The following is a 23,739-nucleotide window of genomic DNA, read 5'->3' as shown; positions in this document are numbered from 1 at the left end:
GGTTATATTTATAAAATATTTAAACTATATCATATGAGTATTTTGGATGAGTAATAATATAAGGAGACACAAAAACATCCTATATAATATAAAACTATGAATGAATATTTTTAGTAATTTTTGAGTAAATTATTTACCTTGAAAAAAAAAACAAATAAATTAGGTGGACCGTTCAACCCTAAACCCAGGCTTTTATGAAGAAGGCAATATTGTTGATGTACCTCTGCAACTCTATAACAGACACAACTTAAATGGAGAGCAGTGCGGCCATGGATGTTGAGGAGCAACCTTCACCCAATTCCACCAACGTAAAACGATTCGGCCTTAAAAACTCTATTCAAACCAACTTCGGCGATGACTATGTTTTCCAAATTGTCCCAAAGTACGTACCTTCTTTTTCTTCCCCGTTTAAGCTCGTTGAATTCATGCTCAAACTCGATGGAAAGTAGTAAAGTTTCCTTCTTAATTCTCAAACGTGACATGGGTTCCAATTTTTTTGTTAATAAAAGGGATGATTGGAGTGCAATGGCGGTTTCACTGTCAACGAGCGCAGTGAAACTATATTCACCTATGGCGGGTCAATATTTCGGAGAGTGCAAGGGTCACACCGCAACCATCAACCAGATTTTATTTTCGGGTCCTTCACACCACCAAGTTTTGTGTTCGTGCTCTTCTGACGGCACTATTAGAGCTTGGGACACACGCACATTTCAGCAGGTAGATTTGTTTTGTTTCTTTTTTCTTCTTTTATTCTAAGTTTTTCATGTGTACAAGTAATCTGATGCTTGAGTGTGTTGGACTGAACTGGACAATTGTAGGTTTCTTGCATCAATGCGGGTTCTTCGCAGGAGGTTTTCAGCTTCTGTCTTGGAGGAACTAGTGGGAATTTAGTTGCCGCCGGGTGTAAATCGCAGGTTTGCGTTTGATTGTGGATTTTCTATGATACATGATTTAAACTACTGTTGTTTTTTATGTGTCCTAAAGTTTGAGTTTGCTCAGATACTGTTCTGGGATTGGAGAAATATGAAGCAAATTGCATGCCTGGAAGACTCTCATGTAGATGATGTCACTCAGGTTTGTTCTGTTCAAATTGCTTGAATTACATGTGACAACAATTTATATTTTAGTCGGAAACTTGATATACTTGAATTATCTGAAAATTATAATCCTGTGGAAAAAGGACTTTTTGTTTGGTGATATGCCCTGCCTGAAAAATTTTGTTGTGAGAAAGAGAAACGCAGCAATTGATTCAATTATTATAATTCCAATATCTTATAAAAAGGGTGGGGTAATTAAGAACTACAGCCAAGGAACTCCAAATATTTCTATATAGAAAAAACTAGAATTTTTTCTAGATTTGAAGAAATTATTGGTGAATGGTCCTCTGTAGATTTATGAAACAGTGTACTTGATTCCTCATTTTCTGGGTTAGACTTAATTTCTATTTTCATGCAGAAGTCTTCATGGAATTTATATTAGTAAGAAGTAGGCTTCAGATATTTTATATCTTGACGGCTTCTGTTAGGCTTTGTTCATTTGAATGGATTTGGGGGAGAGTGATTGAATGGATTTGAGAGGATTTGAAAATAATTTTTTTTGTTGTTTATTTGAGTGAATTTGGAGTTAGGTGAAGGTGAATTTGGAAGTAAATTTTTTTAATTTGTCACATCAATCAAATCCTACACTAATTTTCATAAACGTTGCTTCCAAATTCATTCTCACTTACCTCCAAATTCACTCAAATAAACAACAAAAAAATTTATCTTCAAATCCGCTCAATCACTCTCTCCGAAATCCATTCAAGTGAACAAAGGGTTAGTTATAACTTGTTTCTTTACCGCATAACCCCATCTTCCTTAACCCTACTTCACCATAATTAATGCGGTTATATTTCTTGTTTAGGGTTCACGGTAACCTGTTATAGAATGAAGCAAGGAAAATATGTTATGCAGAACGTTTTCCTCGCAAGTTGAAGAGAGTACCAATTCGTTTCATTATAAAAAATAAAGCTCTAGCAAGTGCTATGCTAACTTTCATTTTTTTAGTAAATAAGATGAAATTGACTTTTTTAATTATTCAATTCAGTGTGATACATGGGTTTATGTTTGATTTGACTAAAATCTGCAATTTGTGCCAGGTTCATTTTGTCCCCAACGAACAAGGAAAGCTTATTTCTGCTTCAGTAGATGGGTTGATCTGCACATTTGATACCACTGGAGATATCAATGATGACGATCATCTAGAGTCAGTAAGTCTGGATTTCAATTCTGTTTCCCCAGTTGTTAATTCTTGTAAAGCATTTGATTCTTAATTAAGGTATTAAAGACAGCTAAGCACTCTTGAAGTGGACTGTATTTAGGTTTCCTTGGTTTTCTACTATTGGGTATTCTATTTCAAGAGAATACCTATTCCAACTTGTATAGATTGAGCGGACCTTCTATATTTTTTATTTTCTTTTTTTGCAACTTATTTTTCTCTTTTCTGCAAAAAAATTTTATCATCCCACCCTTTAACTGAGTATTTCCTTATCTATGTATCCATAATTCCAGATAAATACATATCCGTTTGTATTTGTCTTATCCATCTATCCAGATATATATTTTGCAATAAGTTTTTGAGTCTTTGTATGTTTGAGCTACAAAAAGTTTTTTATGCAAAATTATATTTTTTTTTTGTACAACAATGTAGGTGATTAATATGGGGACTTCAATTGCAAAGGTGGGGATTTTTGGAGAGAGTTACCAGAAGCTTTGGTGTTTAACACATATTGAAACCCTAGGGTACAGTGAATCTCCATTACTTGTGTTTTTCTTTAAGTCCTATTAGTTATTCAAAGCTTACCCATGCTCTATTTCTGCCTGCTATGGTTGTATTCTGCACTTTCAATTTTGTTACTGTTACTGGAGAAAGGTAAGCTCATACACAGAATGAGCAACTGTCACAATCACAGAGTAGTAGTGTGCGTTCGGATAGAACTTATAGTGTTTATGCTAATAATTACATTCGTATGGTCATAATGTGTTATATGAATTTTTATGTGTATACTAAGTACGAACACTTTCCTCATTTAAAACAGTTAGTTCTAATATTTCTTTCTTCTGTTACCTAGTATCTGGAACTGGAAAGATGGTAGAAATGAAGGAAACTTCTCAGATGCACGTACTTTAGCTTCTGAAAGTTGGAATTTGGACCATGTGAGTTCCTCCCATACTTTTATACGAATATGGTGCATGAAAACAGTCTTCATATAAAAAAAAAATGTGATGTGATGTGTAAGCATCGTGTATGCATATGATAATATATCATTGCTTCACATAGATAGAAACGAAGAAAAGAAAGAAGGGCAGGGCTGGTAACTAGTACATATTTGAAAGTGTTATAATTCTCTTAAAGGATCCTTCACACTTTTCCTTGCCTTTGCATCTGCTACTTTTGAGCTATGTGAAGTCTTTTTAATTGAACTGACATCCCTGCTTTTAGGAAAATTCCTGGAGAAGCAAAAGATTTTGTGTGTATTTACATGTCTTTAAATTTCATGCTGAAGAGAAGGATGCATTAGATTAGCTGAGCAGGCTGAATAAATGATCTTCCAAGTTTAAAGTAAAACTTTTATATTGCTCAGCAAATAAATTGTTGGAGATTCTATGTTGACTAAAGATAAAACGAATGTGCAAACTTCACTCTATAAGATAGTTTTGTAATCTTGAGTTAAGGTTAAAATTCATTTCTTAAAATGGTATCAGAGTCATTCAAAGTTTATTCTAGTAAGATTTAGTATTTCTTAGGTCTATCGTTCCACTACTATTAGGTCATTTTCGGACCACTCATTAATATTATATCTCATACTTGAAATATGTACGTGTGAGCATGAGGGGTGTGTCGAGATTCATACATTAACTAGAAATAAATGAATTCGAAATATACAAGTGAATATAATTCTTATCTTATAAGTTGATTTGGTAAGATTGAATTAGGTTTAAAGTTTACTTTGGAAGACAAATTTTATATTATGTTATATAAGTCTTAGCCCACAAAATATACTTTCCTTGGCAGGTTGATTATTTCATCGATTGCCACTACTACAGAGAATCTGAAAAACTATGGGTGATTGGTGGCACTAATGGTGGTACTATGGGCTACTTTCCTGTAAATTACAAAGGAGTGGCAACAATTGGAGGTGCAGAGGCAATTCTTGAAGGTGGGCACACAGGTGTTATTAGGAGTGTTTTACCAATGTCAAAAATTCATTCTAACAGTCCTAGCCAAGGCATTTTTGGATGGTCTGGTGGAGAAGATGGTCAGCTATGTTGTTGGCTATCTGATGATTCCTCTGAATCAAATCGATCTTGGATTTCAAGCACATTGATTATGAGGCCAGAAAAAGCTCGCAAGAAAAATCGTCATCAACCCTACTAGCAAGAATATTCCCAGCCATTAACTCTCAGTTCGATACTGAAGGAGCAATTTTTGTTTCATTAGCCAACAGTTACTTCTATTTTCACCTCAATTTGGGTTGAAATGCCTTGGATTTTTATAAAAATTATGTATTTGTTGTCAGAAATGTCCTCAACTGCATGTAATATTTGTACGTTGCCCTTTTTGTTTTTCCAAAATGCACAGATCACTTTATCCATTTTGTAATCTTGTATTGGTACGGAGTATTATGTTATATTTTTAAAGTTGTTTTTGTTTACTTAGATTGCTTTGATGATATGGTTAAGTTTACCTAACAAATGACAGCATACAAACCTTCAGAAATTCAAAATATAACAAATTCCAAATACTTAATAAAAAACCTTCATTGCTCAAAACCCATGATCAACACATATCACAATTTCATCAACTTGCAAATTAATTTATTCTCTCAAACTTCACTATACTCCAATTCAACACAAACAAAACTTTAACCAAAATATGATATCAATTTAAATTTCATACATATGCAACATTCTAATCATCATCCGAAAACCTTTTCAACTAAACAAACACTCCAAACCTATTTATATGTTAAAAGATTATTAAAGATAACTTTTCTTACCTAAAAATCTACCGACTCCATCAAACTCCAACAATATGTTTTCACACAAGAATCTTAAACCTCCTAAAAACAACTCTTTTCACCAATAATGTTATAATCTAAATTAGGAGAAATTCATCCTTGACCATTAAAATACACATGAAAGCAGATATCCATATAAATGCAAAGCACTCACATACAAACAATTAAAAGAAAGACAAAAAAACTCTTACTCCAAATAAAAATCTGTTAGGTAGCTATTATTGTCCTCTTTACTAATATCACCACATAACAGCCTGCATTTTGAAAATATTAACTAGGTTCTTTCATTCTCTATACATCTGTGCTTGGTTAAATTCAATGTGTTACGTATTGTTATTATATTTGGTTATCTTTGGAAACTTATTTTTACCTATTTTTGATTTCAGTTGAAAGTTATTCATGAATTACTTCTGAAAGTTCATTTCTTTTGCATAGTTATTCAATAACAATTTCAAGTAGAAATACTTTCAATAATATCCAAATAAATTTCATTTCAACAATATAGCTCTAAAAAACAACATATTCGAATATAAATTTCTAAACGTACATTGCAAATTAAAAATCTCCTTTTCTTCATATAAAATTTTAATTTATAACAAACTGTTGATACACACTATTGTTAACAAACCTGTAATCTGAACAAAGAGAATGTAATCAATTACACAAATGTTTCCCAAAAGTCAAGTTTATTTGGAAATTTTGATACATTCCTGACAGTGACACGCAATCTCTTTAGTAGCGGAATTAGCTGTTTCATTTCTTTTAAAATGCAGAGATACTGAAGAAATGGGCAGCAGTTATGAGAAATTCATCCAAACATAATTCCAGTTGACTCAAATAGATTAGAAAAAAGGGACCATTCGACATAATGCTCCAAATAGTAATAATAGTTATTGGGCAGCAAATATTGGGATGAGGAATAATATCATTTCGTCACTCCATTTACTGGAACATGAGTTCAAGTGAAGGCCCCAAAAAGTTTCATGTAAAATTCTCATAGTAACATCTCTAAATATATCAAATTCTATTCAACACATTGCTCCATCACTACTTTTCATTGGAGGGAAAGAAAGGGGGAAGGGCACGATGGCTGGTGGGAAAGTATTAAAAAGGTGGAGGCCCCTCGAGTAACAGAATAGCACTCTTGACATTTTTGTGATTATAAACACAAGAAAAACGTTGGAAGCTAAAATTCAAGGATGCACAAGGAAACACGAGCAGTGAAGTTGCAACTGGTCCATCTGAAGTAGTTCATTCCACCAGTCAGAATCACCCTCTACCTCTCCCTGTATGCACCAAAAGAAACACATACATTGGCCAATATTTGATTATGATGATTACAAATCAATACCGATAATTTAAGACTACTAAAGTTACTGCTAGGACCAAATTAACATTTATTAATTAGTGGTATCAAACCACTAAAAAATATGAAGGTACCAATTTAACTGCAGATCAATTTTGGAGTTACCAAAACCTTATTTAAACCAATAATAACACTTTTACACATCAGAATTATCATGCTTATTAGGAGTTCATCTAATTTAGGTGAAAAGAAGAAAAAATAGTATGAAACTCTTTAAATCATGGCATGGTGAAGTATAGGAGAGAATCTACAAATGATTGAAGAAAGGGTAATACATGCAAAGAGGACCGTGATTTACCTCTATTTCCACCAGGCTTTCCGCTAGGGCCACCCTTGCCTCGACCTCCTCCAGCTCCCTTGGTACCACCATCATCAAGACCACGCCCAATTCCTTTTGATTGGCGTCCACCAGCACCTTCTTCTCTGCCTCTTCCCCTTCCACGCCCCACACCAGGTGGTTTACGATCTGAAAAAGAAGATATTAATCAGAGCATATCTAGATTTTTCAATAACCAGAAGGCAGTATGAGAGGCAGGTATACACAGCTAAATTAACACTTTCAAATAGACAATATTAATTCATTGATATTGAAAACACACACAGAGACAAACACATATGTATATACATTAATTATGAGAAGCATTGGAATCTTTCAATGTCTCCAAAAAAAAAATCACCTGGTTAACTTACAAGATACTGAACAACCAACTATCATATTCATCATATGTTCGTGGATTCATAGCCCAGAGGTCAAAATACCGAAATTGCAACGGGAGGCGAACTAAAAAAGAGAATTTAAAACAAGAGTTTGGAAAGGTCATGAATTTGATGATTTGCAATAAAACAAATTACTCAAAACGCGACACTTTATTTTTTCTTTTTCTTTTCGCTCTTTTTCTTTCATAATACCTTTTAGGACTTGTTTTAGATTTGAGACCCTGTATACTTGCAATTCATAGATGAAAACATGATGCAATTGAGCAAAATCGCCATGACAACAATATGAAAGATAGTTCAGCATTCCAACAAATATGAGAAACACAACATTGCCAATTTTTCTATTTTTGAATTTTCGGAAATAAATTTTATCTACCCGGACGAAAATGGGAGTTGCCAGATTTCTATTTCAAAGGACCTACTAACGATTGAGGAACCTAAATTCTCATGGCCCGACACTGAAACTCTCAAAGAATATGATTTGAGGGTCCTCATCATGTCCACTTCAATACAATTTTCAAACTCACATCCACAATTTAATTCTACTTAAACTCACAAACCAGCTAGATGCCAAAACAATGCTTACCTGCTCGGGTCTTGGTTTCTTCTTGAACTTTGTCAATAACCTAAAGTAATAACACAAAATAAAGATTAGAAGAATATATGTATGTGCTGCTCATATATCAGTAAACAAAAACTCTTAATTCTATTCCCTGAAATGGGCCCAATGCACAATTCTCCACCACTGCAAGGTTAAAGGGTGATTGGGATGAGTGCAGCTTTAAAAGCAGATTTAGATTGTCTACAGTCAAAGTTCCAAACTCAGTATTCAGCAATTTGGAACCTTCATCAGCGGGTTCATATTTTATTTCGATGAATCAGAGATAAAACGTTTAAAATCTGAACCATCCTATTGTCATCAAACAGTTAACCACAATGACTGAGTGAATGCATGCAGATTTGACTGCAATTATTTCAGTTCCCTTAAGCACGCAAGGATCGGGCTTTTTTCTATGACCATCAGATCACAAGGTAACTAGCAACTCTACAATTGACAAAGCTTCACCTTCTTCTCAACCCATTTTTTAAAAGTTTCTTTTTCACAATTGGACAGTCTGGGAGAGCAGATCTCGGTCTTAAGGTGAGTAGTTGGCTATATTCAAGTTATATTCGGGTCTCAGTACCCAGTGAAACCCATTTAGAATAACAAACCCGAGTTTTTGTTTCATCTACTTGATGAGATCCACTACCCCTAATAATAGGGTGGATAATAATTCTTCCCAAGTCTATAAATATAAACACTAAAGGAGGATAACATACATTGAATGTTTCTAGCTTAAGCATCTCTTTAGCTTTTGCTGGAATAATAATAAAGAAAATCTCCGCTACACACCTCATCAGGAACTCGAAGGTACTTGATTGTATTGCCTCGTATGTAGCATTCAGGCATCCTCCAAAATCTATCTCCATCCTACATTGCCAGTTTCAATCAAAATCTATGAACAAACATTTCAACCAAAGTCAAATTACAAGGGATCGATAAAAACAACATTACTTTAGACGTGCAAATGACTTCTCGGAGATGGATGTTCATCCATGTATCGCAATTAACCAAATGGCCGTTATAAGTCTCTCCATTTTTCAGTTCTACCAACTGTTACACAGTCATAACATCAACATCACCATCATCATCATAATAATCATCATATCATAATAATAAAAATAATAGAAATCAAACGAAACATAATCATCATCATAAGGAACCACTTGGTACAAAAAAAAAACGGAACATAATGAACAAGTGAGTTACCATTGGGTGGCCTTGGGCAGTTTTGAGAAGGGAGAGAGGAAGCTGCAAGGAGTTTACACAAAATGGGGGTAAAAAGGTCAAATCATATACAGTATAATGTAAGGTTAAATAACAGTAACGGTTACCCTAGAGCTTCAGATTATACGACGAGTTGGGGGATGTTGAATCCTAGTGAGGTTTGTTTCCGATTTAAAAAGTTAAAGTTAGCGCTTTCAAAGAACTGGGTTGGAGAAAATGAGGTCCTTACCATGTCGTTGATGAGCAGTGTGGTGGATGATTGAAACTGTGAGTTCGAAGAAAAACGAGGGCGGAAAAGAATAGAAGAGAGAAGGGAAAGAACACACACACACTCTCTCTCTCTACAAAACGTGTTCAATCTTTTTGTCCAAAGGGAGAGTGTATTTGACCAAGGTAACAAAATTAGGAAGATTTATGAAAGTATATTTGAGTAATAATACTAGCAATTTTTTTTTAAAGTTTATTACTTAAGTTTTATAACTAAGTTATTAAATAAATTCATTTTGATTGAAAAAATATTATATGTGTAATACGAATTTATTCAATGCATACTTAATTTACTTATTATTTAAATATATCTTTAAAGTAAAATAAGATGAAAAATAATCCTGTGCGTATCAATATTGAGCATATGATATGATATACCTTTTTCTAAAGATTATTTTTTTCAATTTTTGAATATGTACTAAAATAAATAATTTTTATTTTAAGAAAACACAAGCAAGAGTTTAATTTTAATACATTACAACTATAAATATTTTTATAATCAACCATTTAAAAATTAATATATATATATATATATATATATATATATATATATAACTATTATAAAATTAAAAAAAAAAATCTGTTAATCCTTAATTGGAGAACAAAGAAAAACCTTTATAGAAATTCACAATTTTATTCGTTACTTTGAGAATATTAAGCAAAGTTGGACTCTAGTGTGTAAAAAATAACTTAAGAAACTTAAAATACATTTTAAAATATTTCAAAATATTGAAACTAATAAATATTTATTAGGACTGAACTTTTGTCAAAATCACAGTACTAGTATTTTCTTTGATATATTAAAATGTTTAGTCTTTCTTCAAAAGTAAATATTTAGTTAATGTTTATTTTTAAAATTGCCACATTTACTTGTGTTTCATGTTTCGTAACAAACAGCATGATTGTTAATAAAAATTCTGTTATCATAATATTATCTACTAATCACATGTAATCACATACACTGAGCTCAAACTCATCTCCCATCTATGTTCTGATAAATCATTGTACGATCCAGAAATACATATGAACTTTTATTAACTTTTAAAATAATAAAAGCAACCTAAGAACTCCATTGACGCGTAATGAACACAAATCATACAATAACTTCTATTAAGCAGTTCAGAGTGCCAATTAACAGTCTGTTTAAGCAATTGAATAGATCGTAAGCAATAGTATAAACAGTATTTTTTTTTCTCTATCAATATTTACCATCTTTTTCTGCTGTTTCATTTACGGATAATAAATCAACCTACAATGTTACCATACAACTGAACCAACGAATGTAGGTAACCTCTTTGAAAACTCAATTTCCAAGCATAGTCACTAGGAATAGAAGTTCCTACATTAAAGAATAATTCCCTATTTCCCTTTTGTCCTCCCGTAATTCATACAGTAAGTTGAAAGAATGGAACATAAAGAAAGGTCAGCTGAAGCTGTGACCTTTAATAGAATAGGACCCATATTAATACTTATGATCTGAAAAATCACTGCACTAAGCAACATATAAAACCTAAGGCTTCTTGATAGAAATAGTCCAAAGAAGATCTGAATCAGACTGTACTGTAACTATTTCTCCTTTTACAATATTCGATGTGCTTATTAAACCTCCAAATCTCATTGCCGTCTCATCTGAGATAAACAAAATAAAAAGTTCATCATCAGATGACATTTATAAACAATATCAGAATTGGGTGATTGAAAAAGGAAATGGAAGTTGAAGATTTTTATTATAAGAAATATCGATGCCTCCATCACACTAAAGCATCATATTCACTCTGTTACCATCCTACTCAAGCAGAGACTCAAGAAGTACAGTTTCATTACAGACTAACATATTTACAGTAATCGCCTAACATTATTATTAAAGAACTAAAAGCATTACTTACTGAGGTCCCATTTGAGTCCTGTGGTTGTAGAGCTTCCAGACGGCATCCCAATTGGAATGAGTCCACAATGGGGACCCTCAACAGAAGATTGAATATAGATTTTATGATACCGATTCTTTGGAAGAAGATGAATGAGGCAATCATCAGATAGAAGGATAATCCGTGTGTTGGGAAATCGACACAGAACATTAATATTTCCAATCTCATGGTCGAATCTCCCACCAAGTGCTCCAGCAACTAGAATGCATTGCTGCCATTGCATTAAGATGAAAGGTGAAAGAGTTATTGCCAAGTTGAGTTAATTTCAGCAGTACAACTAAATACACATAGCATGATAACAATTCCTTACTGCCAAAAGGGAATTAGAGCAAATATGGCACAAGACTTGTTCATTTCAATTATTCCAAAATTATCTTAGTCCATGAGTTCAATCCCCAGTGCGGCTGAAATTAGAAAATCAGAAAATAAATAATATAACCAAGTATTTAACTTACCTCTGATCCATCAATCTTTGGGCTGAGGTCACGTATGTATATGACACATTTGTGTAAATCTGTGGTGTCCTGATCATGCGACTCATCAATTATCTTAGTTCCCTGCAGGAAGAAAACTAGCATAAGACCCTTGCCATAATTTATGCAAGATTCAAGATGTAAATATAACAGTAACATAGGAATAAAAATGGTACTTCGGTGTGAACAATAAAGTTTCCTTTTGAATTCATTTTCTCTATTGCTTGCACAAGCGCAAGCTTAGTCGCAAAAAAAAAAAAAATTGGTCCTCGAAGTATCATTTTAACATCCTCCAGTTAGTCCTGCTGTTAATGAAACTATTTTGAAGTCCTTTAAGTGCTGCTAGATTGGACTGTTTAAAACATGTGTAGAACTTGTCCCTTTGTTTCAGGCGTGTATCTATTTGATCTCTCTTAAAAAAAAACATCAATTTTATCCTTTAGAATTAGAAGCAACACATAACGTTAGTGTCCTAAACTTGTAACATTTTGTCTGATGAAAACAAGAAGTTGTTCAATTTCCTATCATCAATTATTTAACAAGAGATGCATATCAGTAAATATCTTGAAACGCAATTGATTCCAGTAATTGTTAAGAATGCAAATTTTAGTTGTCGAAGGTCTCAATTCGGACTATTGAAAACAAAATAACTGTGTACGACAAAGGGAAGACCCCTGAAATATTGTAGAAAGTAAAGTGAACATGTAAGGTTGATTCTTCAGCAAACTAGTCTATTGTTATTATGATAATTTTTTAACTCTACTTTTATGCTAATTTTACTCTCACCATACCAGACATTGTCTGCGTTCTGTGATTGGAATTTGAGATGGTAAATTTGGGACTAAGAATAATTGTAACAATTATTTATTCACGTTTAAAACCGTCTAGCCTTATAATTAAGGGACTTCGAAACAGTTTCGTTACCAGACTGAACAACAGGAAAAATGTCACATAACTTTGGGGACCACTTATTATATTTTTAATACTTTAAGGACTAAGTAGGAGATAAAATAAAAATTCGGGGACCAAATTGATGGCTTAATGCACAAAAAACCATAACCATAACCATAGGTAAAGAGGGAAATACCAGTTTTGCATAGAAGTCAAGTACTTCTTTCCGTATTGAATCCATGTCTCCTTTAATTGCATCAGGCTTGTACCTGAAAGAAACCTAGCAAGTTAGACAAAAGGAAATCTGCAAACATATACTGAAGATGCCAAAACATGCTACCAGAAATTAACAATAGCAAAACACTGACAATAGTACTGAAAACAGAAAATGTGACACGGTTTGCAGTCTAACCAAGTCCTCCAACAATTATACTGCATAGACTAGAAACGGAAATAAAGATCGTTTGGAGAGCTTACACCATTGAAATAAATCCGAGATGCAAAAATGTACAAAGAAGCATGCTATAAGAAAAGTTAGATCAATTAAGCGGAAGATATCGTTGACTACAACTCAGAAGAAGGATGACTTCTCACAAATACCCCATGATAATTCCAGCCAGATACGTATAAGTGAAAATAAAAATAAGGAAATATATCATGGTAGAATATCTTTAATCTCTAATAAGATAACATCAAATGCGATACATGGGAATTCCACGACAAGCAGAAACAAACAAGGCACTGGTAAGCACTATCTGTCACCCAGGACCAGAGATAAGAGTGACATAACATTGTTTGAGCAGATTCATCGTGATCAATCATAATGATGGGAACATGGACTGATTTATTTAGTACAACAACGGCAAAAAAGGATTAACAGAATCCAATTGATGTAGCCTGCACGAACTCACAAAATCCTATTTGGCTATCTCATTTTCTGATCCACCCAGTCTCACTCAAAGCCACTAAGAACTTTAAAAAACCCAGCCCCACCACAAATACGTAAAATAGAAGTAAAGAAAATCACAGCAGCTTGAAACTTTCAAGAAAGACATCGAACTCAGAAATCACAAGCGTCAAGAAATTCCCATCATGTAAAAGAATAAAAAAAAACAACATTTCATAACCAGAACCAGCCTTTTGTGAACTTGTCCTGGACCACTGAATGAGAGAACTCAAAAGTGATAATAGGAAAGTTAGAACTTTTCATTCAGCACCCCAATTGCGAGAAACACCACAACCACAAGCACAAAGTCACACAAACGGAACTAAGCTAAAGAGAGAAACAAACAAAACCTTAGGGAAAAAAAATAATCAAAATTTAAAATTTAAATGAAAAAATAGGAACCTGGAGCGAACATGGGAAGGTTGTTGATGCGGGAAGAAAAGAGGCATTTCATCATACACCCTATTGGCACCTCCATCGGCGCACACTCGCACATGAGCTGCACCCATCAATGCATGAATCAACAATCAACAACCAACACAATAAAGAAAGAAAAAAAAAACAGATGAAAGGGTGCAGGGAGAATACCGTGGTCCCAGAGCAGAGGAGCAAATCTCGGAAGACTCTGATTGAGAATAACGAGAGCGTAGTTCAGAGAAAGAGAACACGCCGCGTTGGGGTTCTCCGGCGAAAGAAGAAAATTCGAACAATGACACATCAAATCCATATTTTTTCACAGGATGCTTCTTTTGGGAGGCGAGATGTCTGTTATGCTCCCAAACTTTTCCTGACGCTATATACCCCACTTTAGTATTCGGTTTTTTGTTTCAATAACGATGGTGATAATATTATATTGATGCACTTGCTTCTTCTCCCTTTATTCAATCATTCGCTGCTTTCTATTCCCATTGAATGTGCTTGGATCTGATAAAATAAAATCCCAACTGTAACCAAACTCTAATAAACCTCGTCTGCCATATACGCGCGATGAAATTACAGTTACAACCCCAGCGATTGGATTCGATTCAATTCAATTTTGGTGTGCAGTGGAACAGACGTGGGAACGCGATTACCATACGCGAAAGTTCCAGTTTTGTGCCACATGCCAATTTTCACCCTTTCATAGTTCCACGTCTTTTCAGTCAATGCTTCCTATACAAATTTATCAGTTCATATTTTGGGTAATTATTCTGTCAATTTATTTACCTTTCTTATACCATTCTTTCAAGAATTCACTTTAATATCTTTCCCAATCAGTTGCAGATATTTTCTTTTAACTTTTCCTTTTATTTTAGACTTAAATACATTTTTGCTCTTTTGTGATTATTCCTATTCTCTTATGTATTACAAAAATAAAACTATACCGATATTAAAAATAAATAAATAACAATAACCAAAAAGTTAATATTTTAAGAGCATACACCAAGCTTGTTCACTTAATTACTTTCTTAATTCGTACTTTAATGTATAATTTTGGTATCGGCATCGACTTATATACTAAAAGAAATTGAAACATCACTGATATTGATAATTAAAAGGAAAATGTTGAAGTTTAGTTTAAGGTTTAGTTTTTAAATTGTAATTTTTAAGATATTATAAATAAATTTATTGCCTGTATTAAGTTTATTGAAATTAAATAAAATTTCCTCTTCTGGACAATTTTGTGTAAAAATTCTAGCAATTCAATTTTTTAAAACGCTATTTTATGGACGCCGTCTTTTTATTTTTGTTGACTCTCCTTTGTTTTAAAAAAAGGGTTATTTTCATCTAAATTATTTTTTATGTGTATCGTGAAAAAAAAAAGTTAAGTAGTTTCTACGAAATTCTAAAAGAAAGGGAAAATAAAGACAAATCCTTTTGTAAATTAATAGTATAGTATTGTTTTAGATTCGAGAATAATAGCTTGAGCAATAAATAAATGGTAGCACACAAGCATTTATTTTGTTTGATTTTGAATATACCATTATTCTTCTTCTCTATCGTGGTTATTTCACTCGAAGAGTTACTATAAATAAAAAATATCTTTCATGGTATATGATTGTTTTTACCGTGTTTAAAACAAAAATTATGGTTAAAACAGAAAAACACACACAAATTATAAATCGTAAGTAAGGATAGCAACATGATACACATGAAAAGTTTGAGTATTTGATTTCAAGTAAAAGTTCATTATCATCTTATATAACGAGTAAAGAATTTTTGTTTCATTCATATTTGTATTGAATAACCCGATACTTTTAATGTTATATTCTTAATTAATTATTTTTTTTGTAAAACTAATAAATATTAGTAAATATTTAATATTAAAATAATGTATTATTGTTTATTCAATATATAATATTTAAAAAAATAGAATTATATAAATTTTAAATCAAAGTACATATATACCAATTGAACAAAGGCAAAACAACTATATACAATATTACACAAAATCTATATAATAAATGAAATATTTTTTTATATAATTGTAGTGAAAAATTATACATAAAAAAGTGAACTAAATATTAAAATATTTATATAAAAATCATTAAAACAGTTATATATGTTAACAATAAATAATAAATAAAAATATTTTTAAAAATATCAAATGTATACTCTAAATTTTATAATTGAATGAAATCACATAAAAAAATTATATAATCAAGAATGTAATAAGATAGAAAAATATTATTCAAATATCAAAATAGTCAAACATTTAAAAGATAATGAAATTTGTTTAACAAGACACAGCTCTCAAATGAAACAAACATTTAGGACTAAAAAGAATAAAAAAAAATAATTAGAGAGTAAATGAAGAGTTTTAAGAAATTGTATGCTTGAGTTTGAAAGTCAAATATTTTTATTCATGTAAAATAATTAACAACAAAAGGATATTAAAAAAACAATACAAATAATAAAATGTAAGACCACAACGTGAGACCACGTTATTTATTATAATTAATAAGAGGATGATAACACAAATTCTAAATTTGACTTTTTATAATAACATTATTTTTTACAATATATACATATCAATAAAAAAGACATAAATTATTAAAAAAAAGGTAAAAATGCAATAGAAATTTTATTTAATTTTAAATATTTTTAATTAAGTTTAAATTTTATTTTTATTAAAACTCAATTCAGTGAATAGGTGTTATTCAGCTGTAAAAAGGAAGATGAATTTTAATTGTTTTCATTTTTATTTAGGTGATATTATGACTCATAACACACAGAAATATTTTAGTTATCCGCCGAAACAAAAAATTATAAAAAAAAGTTATTTACACAATTTTATATTTTTTTATGATTTTATTCGATAATTAAAATTTTTACTGTGTCACACTCATAGACATGTTAAATATTAATTTTATCTATAATCATAGTCTTTAAAACAATAATAAAGTTGTGGTCTTAGGTCTCGACTCGATTTATTTAAGGCCCCTTGACCACCAATTATTCAACAATTATGAAGTACAATTTGCCCCGGGAAAAAAAATAGTCACTTTTTTTTTTCTATAATGCTATTTAATAACGAGAATATTGATTTTTATCATAGTTATTTTTTAATTTGAATAATAATAGACAGGGAAAATATTTTCAATCATTCCATTTTAAAAAATAATTATTGTTCTTCAAAAAGAGAATATACCGCCTTTATCTAAAGGTTATATTTTCTTCCTTCCTTTATTTATTTATTTATTATTGACTTGTCCTGAGGTTGCGCGTTTCTGGATTCACCACTACAATTGCGGATGATCCGAAATTGGTGTGTCCATATCTGTTTCTGGTTTTCAAATTGCATTCATTTTCCATTCTGAATTTATCTTTTTGCATTAACATGTTACAAAAGTGTTTGGGAGCTCAAAGGGCGCGAAAATTCCAGAGAGCTCTCAGGCATTGCAAGGTCACCATCCTCTGCCTGCTCCTCACCATCGTTGTCCTGCGCGGCACCATCGGTGCTGGAAAATTCGGCACGCCGGAGCAGGACTTCATCGACATTCGCAACCGTTTCTACTCCCGCAAGCTCCCTGAGAACGATCGCCACCTTGGTGAGCTTCAATCCACGACGTCCAACGATTCCAATTCCATCACCGACTACAATGCCTTTGACATCAACACCATATTGGTCGACGAACCAGAAGACGTGAACCGCGAGAAATTGAACCCGGAAGAGCCGTATCGTCTCGGCCCCAAAATATCGACCTGGGACCAGCAACGATCTCGCTGGCTTCGCAATAACCCCAATTTATCAAATTTCGTTCGGCCCAACAAGCCTCGTGTTCTTCTGGTAACTGGGTCATCGCCGAAACCCTGCGAGAATCCCGTTGGGGATCATTACTTGTTGAAGTCAATTAAGAACAAAATTGACTATTGTCGTTTGCATGGGATTGAGGTGTTTTACAACATGGCTCTCCTTGACGCTGAGATGGCAGGGTTCTGGACCAAACTTCCTTTGATTCGGAAGCTTCTCTTGTCTCACCCTGAGCTGGAGTTTATATGGTGGATGGATAGTGATGCCATGTTCACGGACATGGCGTTTGAGGTGCCGTGGGAGAGGTATAAAGACCATAACTTGGTGATGCATGGGTGGGATAAAATGGTTTATGATGAAAAGAATTGGATTGGGCTGAACACTGGGAGTTTTCTGCTGAGAAATTGCCAGTGGTCTTTGGATATTCTCGATGCTTGGGCTCCAATGGGGCCTAAAGGGAGGGTTAGGGATGAGGCTGGGAAAGTGCTGACGCGTGAGCTCAAGGATAGACCTGTTTTCGAAGCTGATGATCAATCTGCCATGGTTTATCTGCTGGCTAAGGATAGAGACAAATGGGGTGATAAAGTTTATCTCGAGAACGATTATTACTTGCATGGTTATTGGGGGATTTTGGTTGATAAGTACGAGGAAATGATTGAGAATTACCATCCTGGTCTCGGGGATCATAGGTGGCCATTGGTGACTCATTTTGTGGGGTGCAAGCCTTGTGGGAAGTTTGGGGATTACCCTGTTGAGAGGTGCTTGAAGCAGATGGATAGGGCCTTCAATTTTGGGGATAATCAGATTTTGCAGATTTATGGATTTACGCATAAGTCGTTGGCTAGTAAAGAAGTCAAGAGAATACGGGAGGAGACTAGCAATCCCCTTGAAGACAAGGATGAAGTTGGGTTGCTTCATCCAAACATTTAAAACAGTTGATGTATCATCTTCTAGGTCAGTTTCACTCTTTTTGTACGAGGTTAAATAGTCAGAAAACTCGTCATCAGGGTGCATGTTAGTGCAAAAATCCGATACTCTTTTTGTATGACCGATATTTTCTATGCACCACCCCTACTTAATAGGTAAATTTATCATTATCTTATAAAACTAAAATCAGATATTTGTTACAATATATAAAGTTCAACAACTCAATCAACATTCAAAGCTCGAATATTATTCTTTATTAACCAGTTCGATAAAAGACAAATAACAATAGCCAAAAGTTTATATTTTTAGAAGCATACACCAAGCTCCTTCACTTAAACTCATTTACTCTCTTAATTCGTACTTTAATATGCAGTTTTACTGACGTGATCGACTTATACTAAAAGAAATCGAGACACCACCAATCTTGATAGTTAGAATGTAAATGTCAAATTTTAGTTTTTAAAGTTGTAATTTTTAAGATATTAAAAATAAATTTATTGTCTGCAATAAGTTTATTTAAATTAAATAAGATTTTCTCTTGTGGAAAAATCTACGTAAAAATTCAAGCAAGTCAATATTTTAAAATGCTATTTTATGGATGCGGCTTTTTTTACTTACGTTGACTCTTTATTTAAAAGAAAAGTTATTTTCATCTAATTTATTTTTTTTTTTGCTTAATATCAATTTTGATTCCAATTTTTGTCGACTTGAAATGGTTCTAACTTTTTTTTTTGTCTTCAATGTTGTCCTAAAGAATGTAATTTATGTTCAATTTAGTCCTTTTTACAGACTGCGTTTAAATCGTTAACGATACAGTGTCCAACTGTGCAATAAGTGAATGTCAATGTCATTTAACTGCTGACCTGCCTTGCCACGGGACAGCCCCTTCCCCACCCAATAAATTTGGGTTTCTGAATGAAAGGGGGAAAGACTTCCTTACGCCTCCGCCGTTAGAGGAAAACTGAAGCTTGAGATGGTCCAATTGACCATAGTGGGTCTGTCGAAGTTTCGCAGAAACCAGAACAAACTCCTTTCTTGCGGTGCGTTGAGGGTTGTAGCGGCGCGTCTCCGCAAAGGTTTAATCTCCGACGTAGTCGTGATGCGAGAAGCCCACCGTTCTCAGGCGGTTTCATAGCAATAGGACTCGCGATTGAGGGTTTCAATTTGGGGAGTTTTTGTTGTGTTATTTGGTTTTTGTAAATTGAAATATATGATTTTCGTTTCAAAATTGATTTGGAGAATTCTTGGTTCTTCTCTGTTTTGCGAGTGATTAGGGATTCTGTTCTTCCCTACAGGTATGGGTTTTGGGTTTTGCGAAGTGGGGGATGAGGGTTCAGATTGAGAATGTTAGGGTTTCTGAAAGGGTTCTTCTTTGTTGGGGATGATGGTTCTTTTCTGTTTTTTCATGAATTTGTTTTTTCGTTTTGGGTTATTTGATTCGCGATAATGAGTTTCGTGGTGGTTGTTGTTGGATGCACGAGTGGCGCCAATGAAGGTGCTGGTAGGTGACCATGGGTGGTGTTTTTGGGTGGTTACTGAATGGAGAAGATAATGGACGTGCGAAGATGGTGATGACGTGTCAAGGATGATGTGTCATTTATTGCACAACTGGATAGTGCGCGGTTAACAAAGTCTGCAAAAAGGACTAAATTGAACATAAATTACTTCCTTTAGAACAATATTGAACAGAAAAAAAAATTAAGACCATTTCATTAAGCCTTTATTTTTTAATGTGTGCAGCAGCTAGACTCTTCAGTCTGGTGGAAAAACAAAATTAACGTAGTTTCTACGAAATTCTAAAAAAGGGACGAGGATGAAGACAAATCCTTTGTAAATTAATAGTTGAGTTATATCTGAAAATCTGGTGGTACAACTAGTAGTCTCCTTCTCCACTGTTACAGTTAATATGGTCAGTCTGAAATGATCAAACTAATAAGGACTAGGCAAAATCTGGGATAGCAAATGGACTCACTGCCCAAACACATTTACAAGGTTACTTGTGATTTATGACAAATTCTAGATTTAGAGGTAGGAAAAATAATATTTTTTCTGCATCATTACTGAATATTGCGTTCTGCCTGTATGTTAATTATGATCTAATCTGTATGCGTTATAATCATTTGCTTTTTCTGAGTCATATATTTTTTAGCTTTTACAACATTAATTATGGAAATTGTTTGCGACCTAAGCACCTAACAGACATTAATTATGAAAATTGCTTGCGACGTACGTACCTAACAGGGACTGTAACTCTGACTGAGAATGCGAAATTTTGTCATGTTTCTTCTTTTTAGAAACTGTTTCATATAAGATATCATTCTCGTTCTCTCAGTTGTAGACAAGGCATTTGCTACAAAACCAGGAACTTTTGAAAAACCAAGAACTTGGTAATGAAGGCGTGCAAAGAGGTTAAGTTTCTTGGAAAAGTTCCATTTTATCATTTGATTTGCATTATCATTAGTATTAACTTTGTGCCTTGACAAAAGCAAGGCCAGCAGGTAACCTAAGTGAGAAATCAGGTTCGATTGTTACATGAATAAAATTCTAGGCCAAACTAGATCCAAAAGTTGCTTTGTTACTATTATTTATATGAAATAACACTTTACAGCCATCTTCTTCCCTCAATGCCCTTGAGAAAATATCATATCATCTGTTCATAAGTTCTTATTTTAACGCTTCGTTCCTCATGTTCGAGTAGGTGTGGTTTATGGTACTCTGAACTATGAACAAAGCAATTTTAGTATCTAATGGTTCAAATCGTGCCATCTTACTTATTAGTGAAGTAGCTAATTCGTATACATGTGTAAGAATTGTAGACATATGTTTTTACCTCTGGAATAAGGTTACATGACGGGACAAAAGTACGTGCGTATACGTTCTAAATCCCATCATTTTTTTTTCTTGATTTTGCAAAATATCTTTAAGCTGAAATGTTAGAGATGCTATTGTAGGTTGGTCTTGGATAGAAAGTAAAGAAATTTGTATATGTTGACATCCCTGGCAACTAGAGTTGGAGAAACGTTAAATTTTGAAAAATCAAACGACAAATTTACAAATTTAGCACACACCAATCACATTCGAACAACATACACAAAGAGTCGTCCAACCTGAAAATAAAAAGGAAAATGGAGTGCAACAAAAATACTAGGAAAATGTTATTTACAACACGCATATGTCCAGTAGGCGATTCAGGCGACTGTTTACACAACAATTCTACGTAACACTGTTGGCTTCATCTTCATTGGTAGTAGCAGTGGGGTGTATAAATATGCATGTATGCGTTCAGATAAAAAGGAGCTTAATATTTACAATAGATAGAAAAGCAACCCATGCCAGAGAAGGCTTTATCAAATCAGCAGCAATGGGATTGACGGAGCGAAACACAAGCATGCACCCGTACTGGCTCACGAACAACCCTAAACAGAGCATCAGGCTGAGCCGTGTGGCCCCAGCAGCAAACACAAGGGGATCCCAGAGCACCGCGAAAAGGATTTGAGTGAAGTAAAACAACAGAGCCATGCGGTTTCGGTGGAAACCTCCTTCTGCCCAGACCATCCAGGCGGCCATACCCGTCAAGAAGCTTATGGCGGGGCAGGTGAAGTGCACGGCCCAGGAGGGTGGGAACCAGAAGGGTCTTCTGGTAGAGAGAGAATCATCAGCGGTGATGGAGGAGCCTATGCATGCTGATAAGACGGTGAGCAAGAACGGGAGGGTAACAGCTATGGCGAGTGACTTTAGGCCGCGTTTGGCCATCATCTTTCGTTTCTGGCGTTTGTCTCCGATCATCCCGTTGTCGTTGGCGGCGGTGTCTGGATGCCGTGTGAGTCGATGTCTGAGGTCATTGGAAGCCATGGAAGAAGAGTGAGGAAGAAAGGAAGAGAACAGAGGGTTGGTGTTCGTGAAACTTTCTCGGTGCGTGATAGTTTTTAAGGAAAGGACATGGATTGTGTGGTGGAGTGACACGTGGATAGATGTGATGGAATGGATGCAGATGTTCGGGCGCGTGTGCATGAGAGAGAAAATGTGTGGATCTCTCTGCATATGTGGAAGCACTCCCAAACTACACGTGCCCATCTCAGAAAGGAACTGACTTGAGCAGCTTCTATTTTACACGTGTTCATCTCAATTGATTTTGCCGACATACGTAACAAACATAATTTTTCACCAAATCTAAGCAACTCACTGCCACCTCATCGTAATTTAATGACAGAATAGCCTGTATTTACTTCTGTGCAATCGCTATATCTACACATTTGTCCTCATTATTAAAGTTTTAATGATGTCACGCATGTGTTTTTATTTGATATGTATTTTTTATGAAGTTGTCATGAAAACAATTCAAATTTTCAAAATTTGGGTTACGTAATATAATTTTATGAGTTTTCAACGATGATATCCATTTTTTAAGAATTTTAAAGTCAGGGATTAAATTTTTTATGAATAAAATATTATTTCTTAAAAAAGTAAAGGGAAATTTGTGGACTTGACTTTTTGTTTGGCACTTTTTCCTGCACTTTACATTTTTTTCCTACATCCCAATTTTTTTCCCTATGAGCATTTATCAAAGGAAAGCAATTTGTTGTTGGATATATATTGAAACAATGTTATTTAATTCGATGTTCTCTTTATTCGAGGAAGCTATCATTCCGTGTTCTTCTTATATTTTTAAGAAATAAATTTCAACAAATATTAAAAACAACATATCAAATGATTAAACTTTAAAAAAATAAAAAATTATAACACATTAAATAACTAAACTTAAAAAAAAAAATAGAACACAACAAATAACTAAAATTATAAAAATTAATAACAAAAACGTAACACATCAAATTAAAAAAAAACCTCAACAGGATTTCCAAGAAATCCAATGCTTACTAAATCTGTTTGTTTGTCGGATTTTAATGACAATTTATATAATCTAAATTTCGAAATTAGGTATATGAACGAAAAATGATAAATAATTGCCAAATCTGTCTGATTTTCATCGGAAAACTTGAAAAATAATAGTGTAAATGAAGAAGAACAGTAAATACATATCTTTTTATTTAAAAGAATGAACGAAGACGAAATCTGAAGACAAAATTTGTTGAAGAAGAACACCATTAA

The 23,739-nt window shown here is 33.6% G+C and overlaps 4 protein-coding genes and 1 pseudogene across 4 annotated transcripts; 2 read left to right on the top strand and 3 right to left on the bottom strand.

Moving 5' to 3' along the window:
* The first annotated feature begins 180 nt into the window (after window positions 1-180).
* On the top strand, window positions 181-4,693 carry LOC148198099 (WD repeat-containing protein GTS1-like). Its single transcript, XM_088115053.1, has 8 exons — window positions 181-382; window positions 510-717; window positions 819-914; window positions 1,000-1,074; window positions 2,138-2,248; window positions 2,689-2,780; window positions 3,110-3,194; window positions 4,054-4,693. The coding sequence occupies exons 1-8, from the start codon at window positions 252-254 to the stop codon at window positions 4,414-4,416; spliced, it is 1,161 nt and encodes a 386-aa protein (XP_087971179.1). The 5' UTR covers window positions 181-251; the 3' UTR covers window positions 4,417-4,693.
* Window positions 4,694-5,964: 1,271 nt separating this feature from the next.
* On the bottom strand, window positions 5,965-9,362 carry LOC148198098 (putative U6 snRNA-associated Sm-like protein LSm4). Its single transcript, XM_088115101.1, has 7 exons — window positions 9,200-9,362; window positions 8,953-8,994; window positions 8,698-8,796; window positions 8,536-8,613; window positions 7,729-7,768; window positions 6,724-6,891; window positions 5,965-6,345 (listed from the first exon to the last, which is right to left on the bottom strand). The coding sequence occupies exons 1-7, from the start codon at window positions 9,200-9,202 to the stop codon at window positions 6,329-6,331; spliced, it is 447 nt and encodes a 148-aa protein (XP_087971227.1). The 5' UTR covers window positions 9,203-9,362; the 3' UTR covers window positions 5,965-6,328.
* Window positions 9,363-10,506: 1,144 nt separating this feature from the next.
* LOC148198097 (thiamine pyrophosphokinase 2-like) lies at window positions 10,507-14,618 on the bottom strand. Its single transcript, XM_088115189.1, has 6 exons — window positions 14,061-14,618; window positions 13,875-13,971; window positions 12,723-12,795; window positions 11,618-11,719; window positions 11,124-11,373; window positions 10,507-10,866 (listed from the first exon to the last, which is right to left on the bottom strand). Exons 1-6 carry the CDS (start codon window positions 14,197-14,199, stop codon window positions 10,748-10,750), a joined length of 780 nt encoding a protein of 259 aa, XP_087971315.1. The 5' UTR covers window positions 14,200-14,618; the 3' UTR covers window positions 10,507-10,747.
* Window positions 14,619-17,180: 2,562 nt separating this feature from the next.
* LOC124836245 (xyloglucan 6-xylosyltransferase 2 pseudogene) lies at window positions 17,181-18,803 on the top strand (annotated as a pseudogene).
* Window positions 18,804-21,598: 2,795 nt separating this feature from the next.
* LOC124836248 (translocator protein homolog) lies at window positions 21,599-22,544 on the bottom strand. The gene has a single exon (XM_047311372.2). The coding sequence runs from the start codon at window positions 22,483-22,485 to the stop codon at window positions 21,916-21,918; it is 570 nt and encodes a 189-aa protein (XP_047167328.2). The 5' UTR covers window positions 22,486-22,544; the 3' UTR covers window positions 21,599-21,915.
* Between the last annotated feature and the right edge of the window lie 1,195 nt (window positions 22,545-23,739).

Source organism: Vigna umbellata, chromosome 5 (genome assembly GCF_029865625.1).
Source record: "Vigna umbellata cultivar VRB3 chromosome 5, Vumbellata_1.0, whole genome shotgun sequence".
Lineage (NCBI taxonomy): Eukaryota > Viridiplantae > Streptophyta > Magnoliopsida > Fabales > Fabaceae > Vigna > Vigna umbellata.
This window is presented reverse-complemented; position numbering and strand designations above follow the sequence as displayed.

Coding starts and splice junctions, on each gene's coding strand:
- LOC124836248 (XM_047311372.2), bottom strand. CDS start 22,485: ATGGCTTCCAATGACCTCAGACATCGACTCACACGGCATCCAGACACC.
- LOC148198097 (XM_088115189.1), bottom strand. CDS start 14,199: ATGGATTTGATGTGTCATTGTTCGAATTTTCTTCTTTCGCCGGAGAAC. Junction 13,972..14,060: donor TCCTCTGCTCTGGGACCACG/GTATTCTCCCTG, acceptor TGATGGGTGCAG/CTCATGTGCGAGTGTGCGCC. Junction 11,720..12,722: donor TTGACTTCTATGCAAAACTG/GTATTTCCCTCT, acceptor TTCTTCCTGCAG/GGAACTAAGATAATTGATGA.
- LOC148198099 (XM_088115053.1), top strand. CDS start 252: ATGGAGAGCAGTGCGGCCATGGATGTTGAGGAGCAACCTTCACCCAAT. Junction 915..999: donor CCGCCGGGTGTAAATCGCAG/GTTTGCGTTTGA, acceptor GAGTTTGCTCAG/ATACTGTTCTGGGATTGGAG. Junction 2,781..3,109: donor ACACATATTGAAACCCTAGG/GTACAGTGAATC, acceptor TCTGTTACCTAG/TATCTGGAACTGGAAAGATG.
- LOC148198098 (XM_088115101.1), bottom strand. Junction 8,614..8,697: donor AAGTCATTTGCACGTCTAAA/GTAATGTTGTTT, acceptor CTGGCAATGTAG/GATGGAGATAGATTTTGGAG. Junction 7,769..8,535: donor ACCTTCGAGTTCCTGATGAG/GTGTGTAGCGGA, acceptor TTATTACTTTAG/GTTATTGACAAAGTTCAAGA.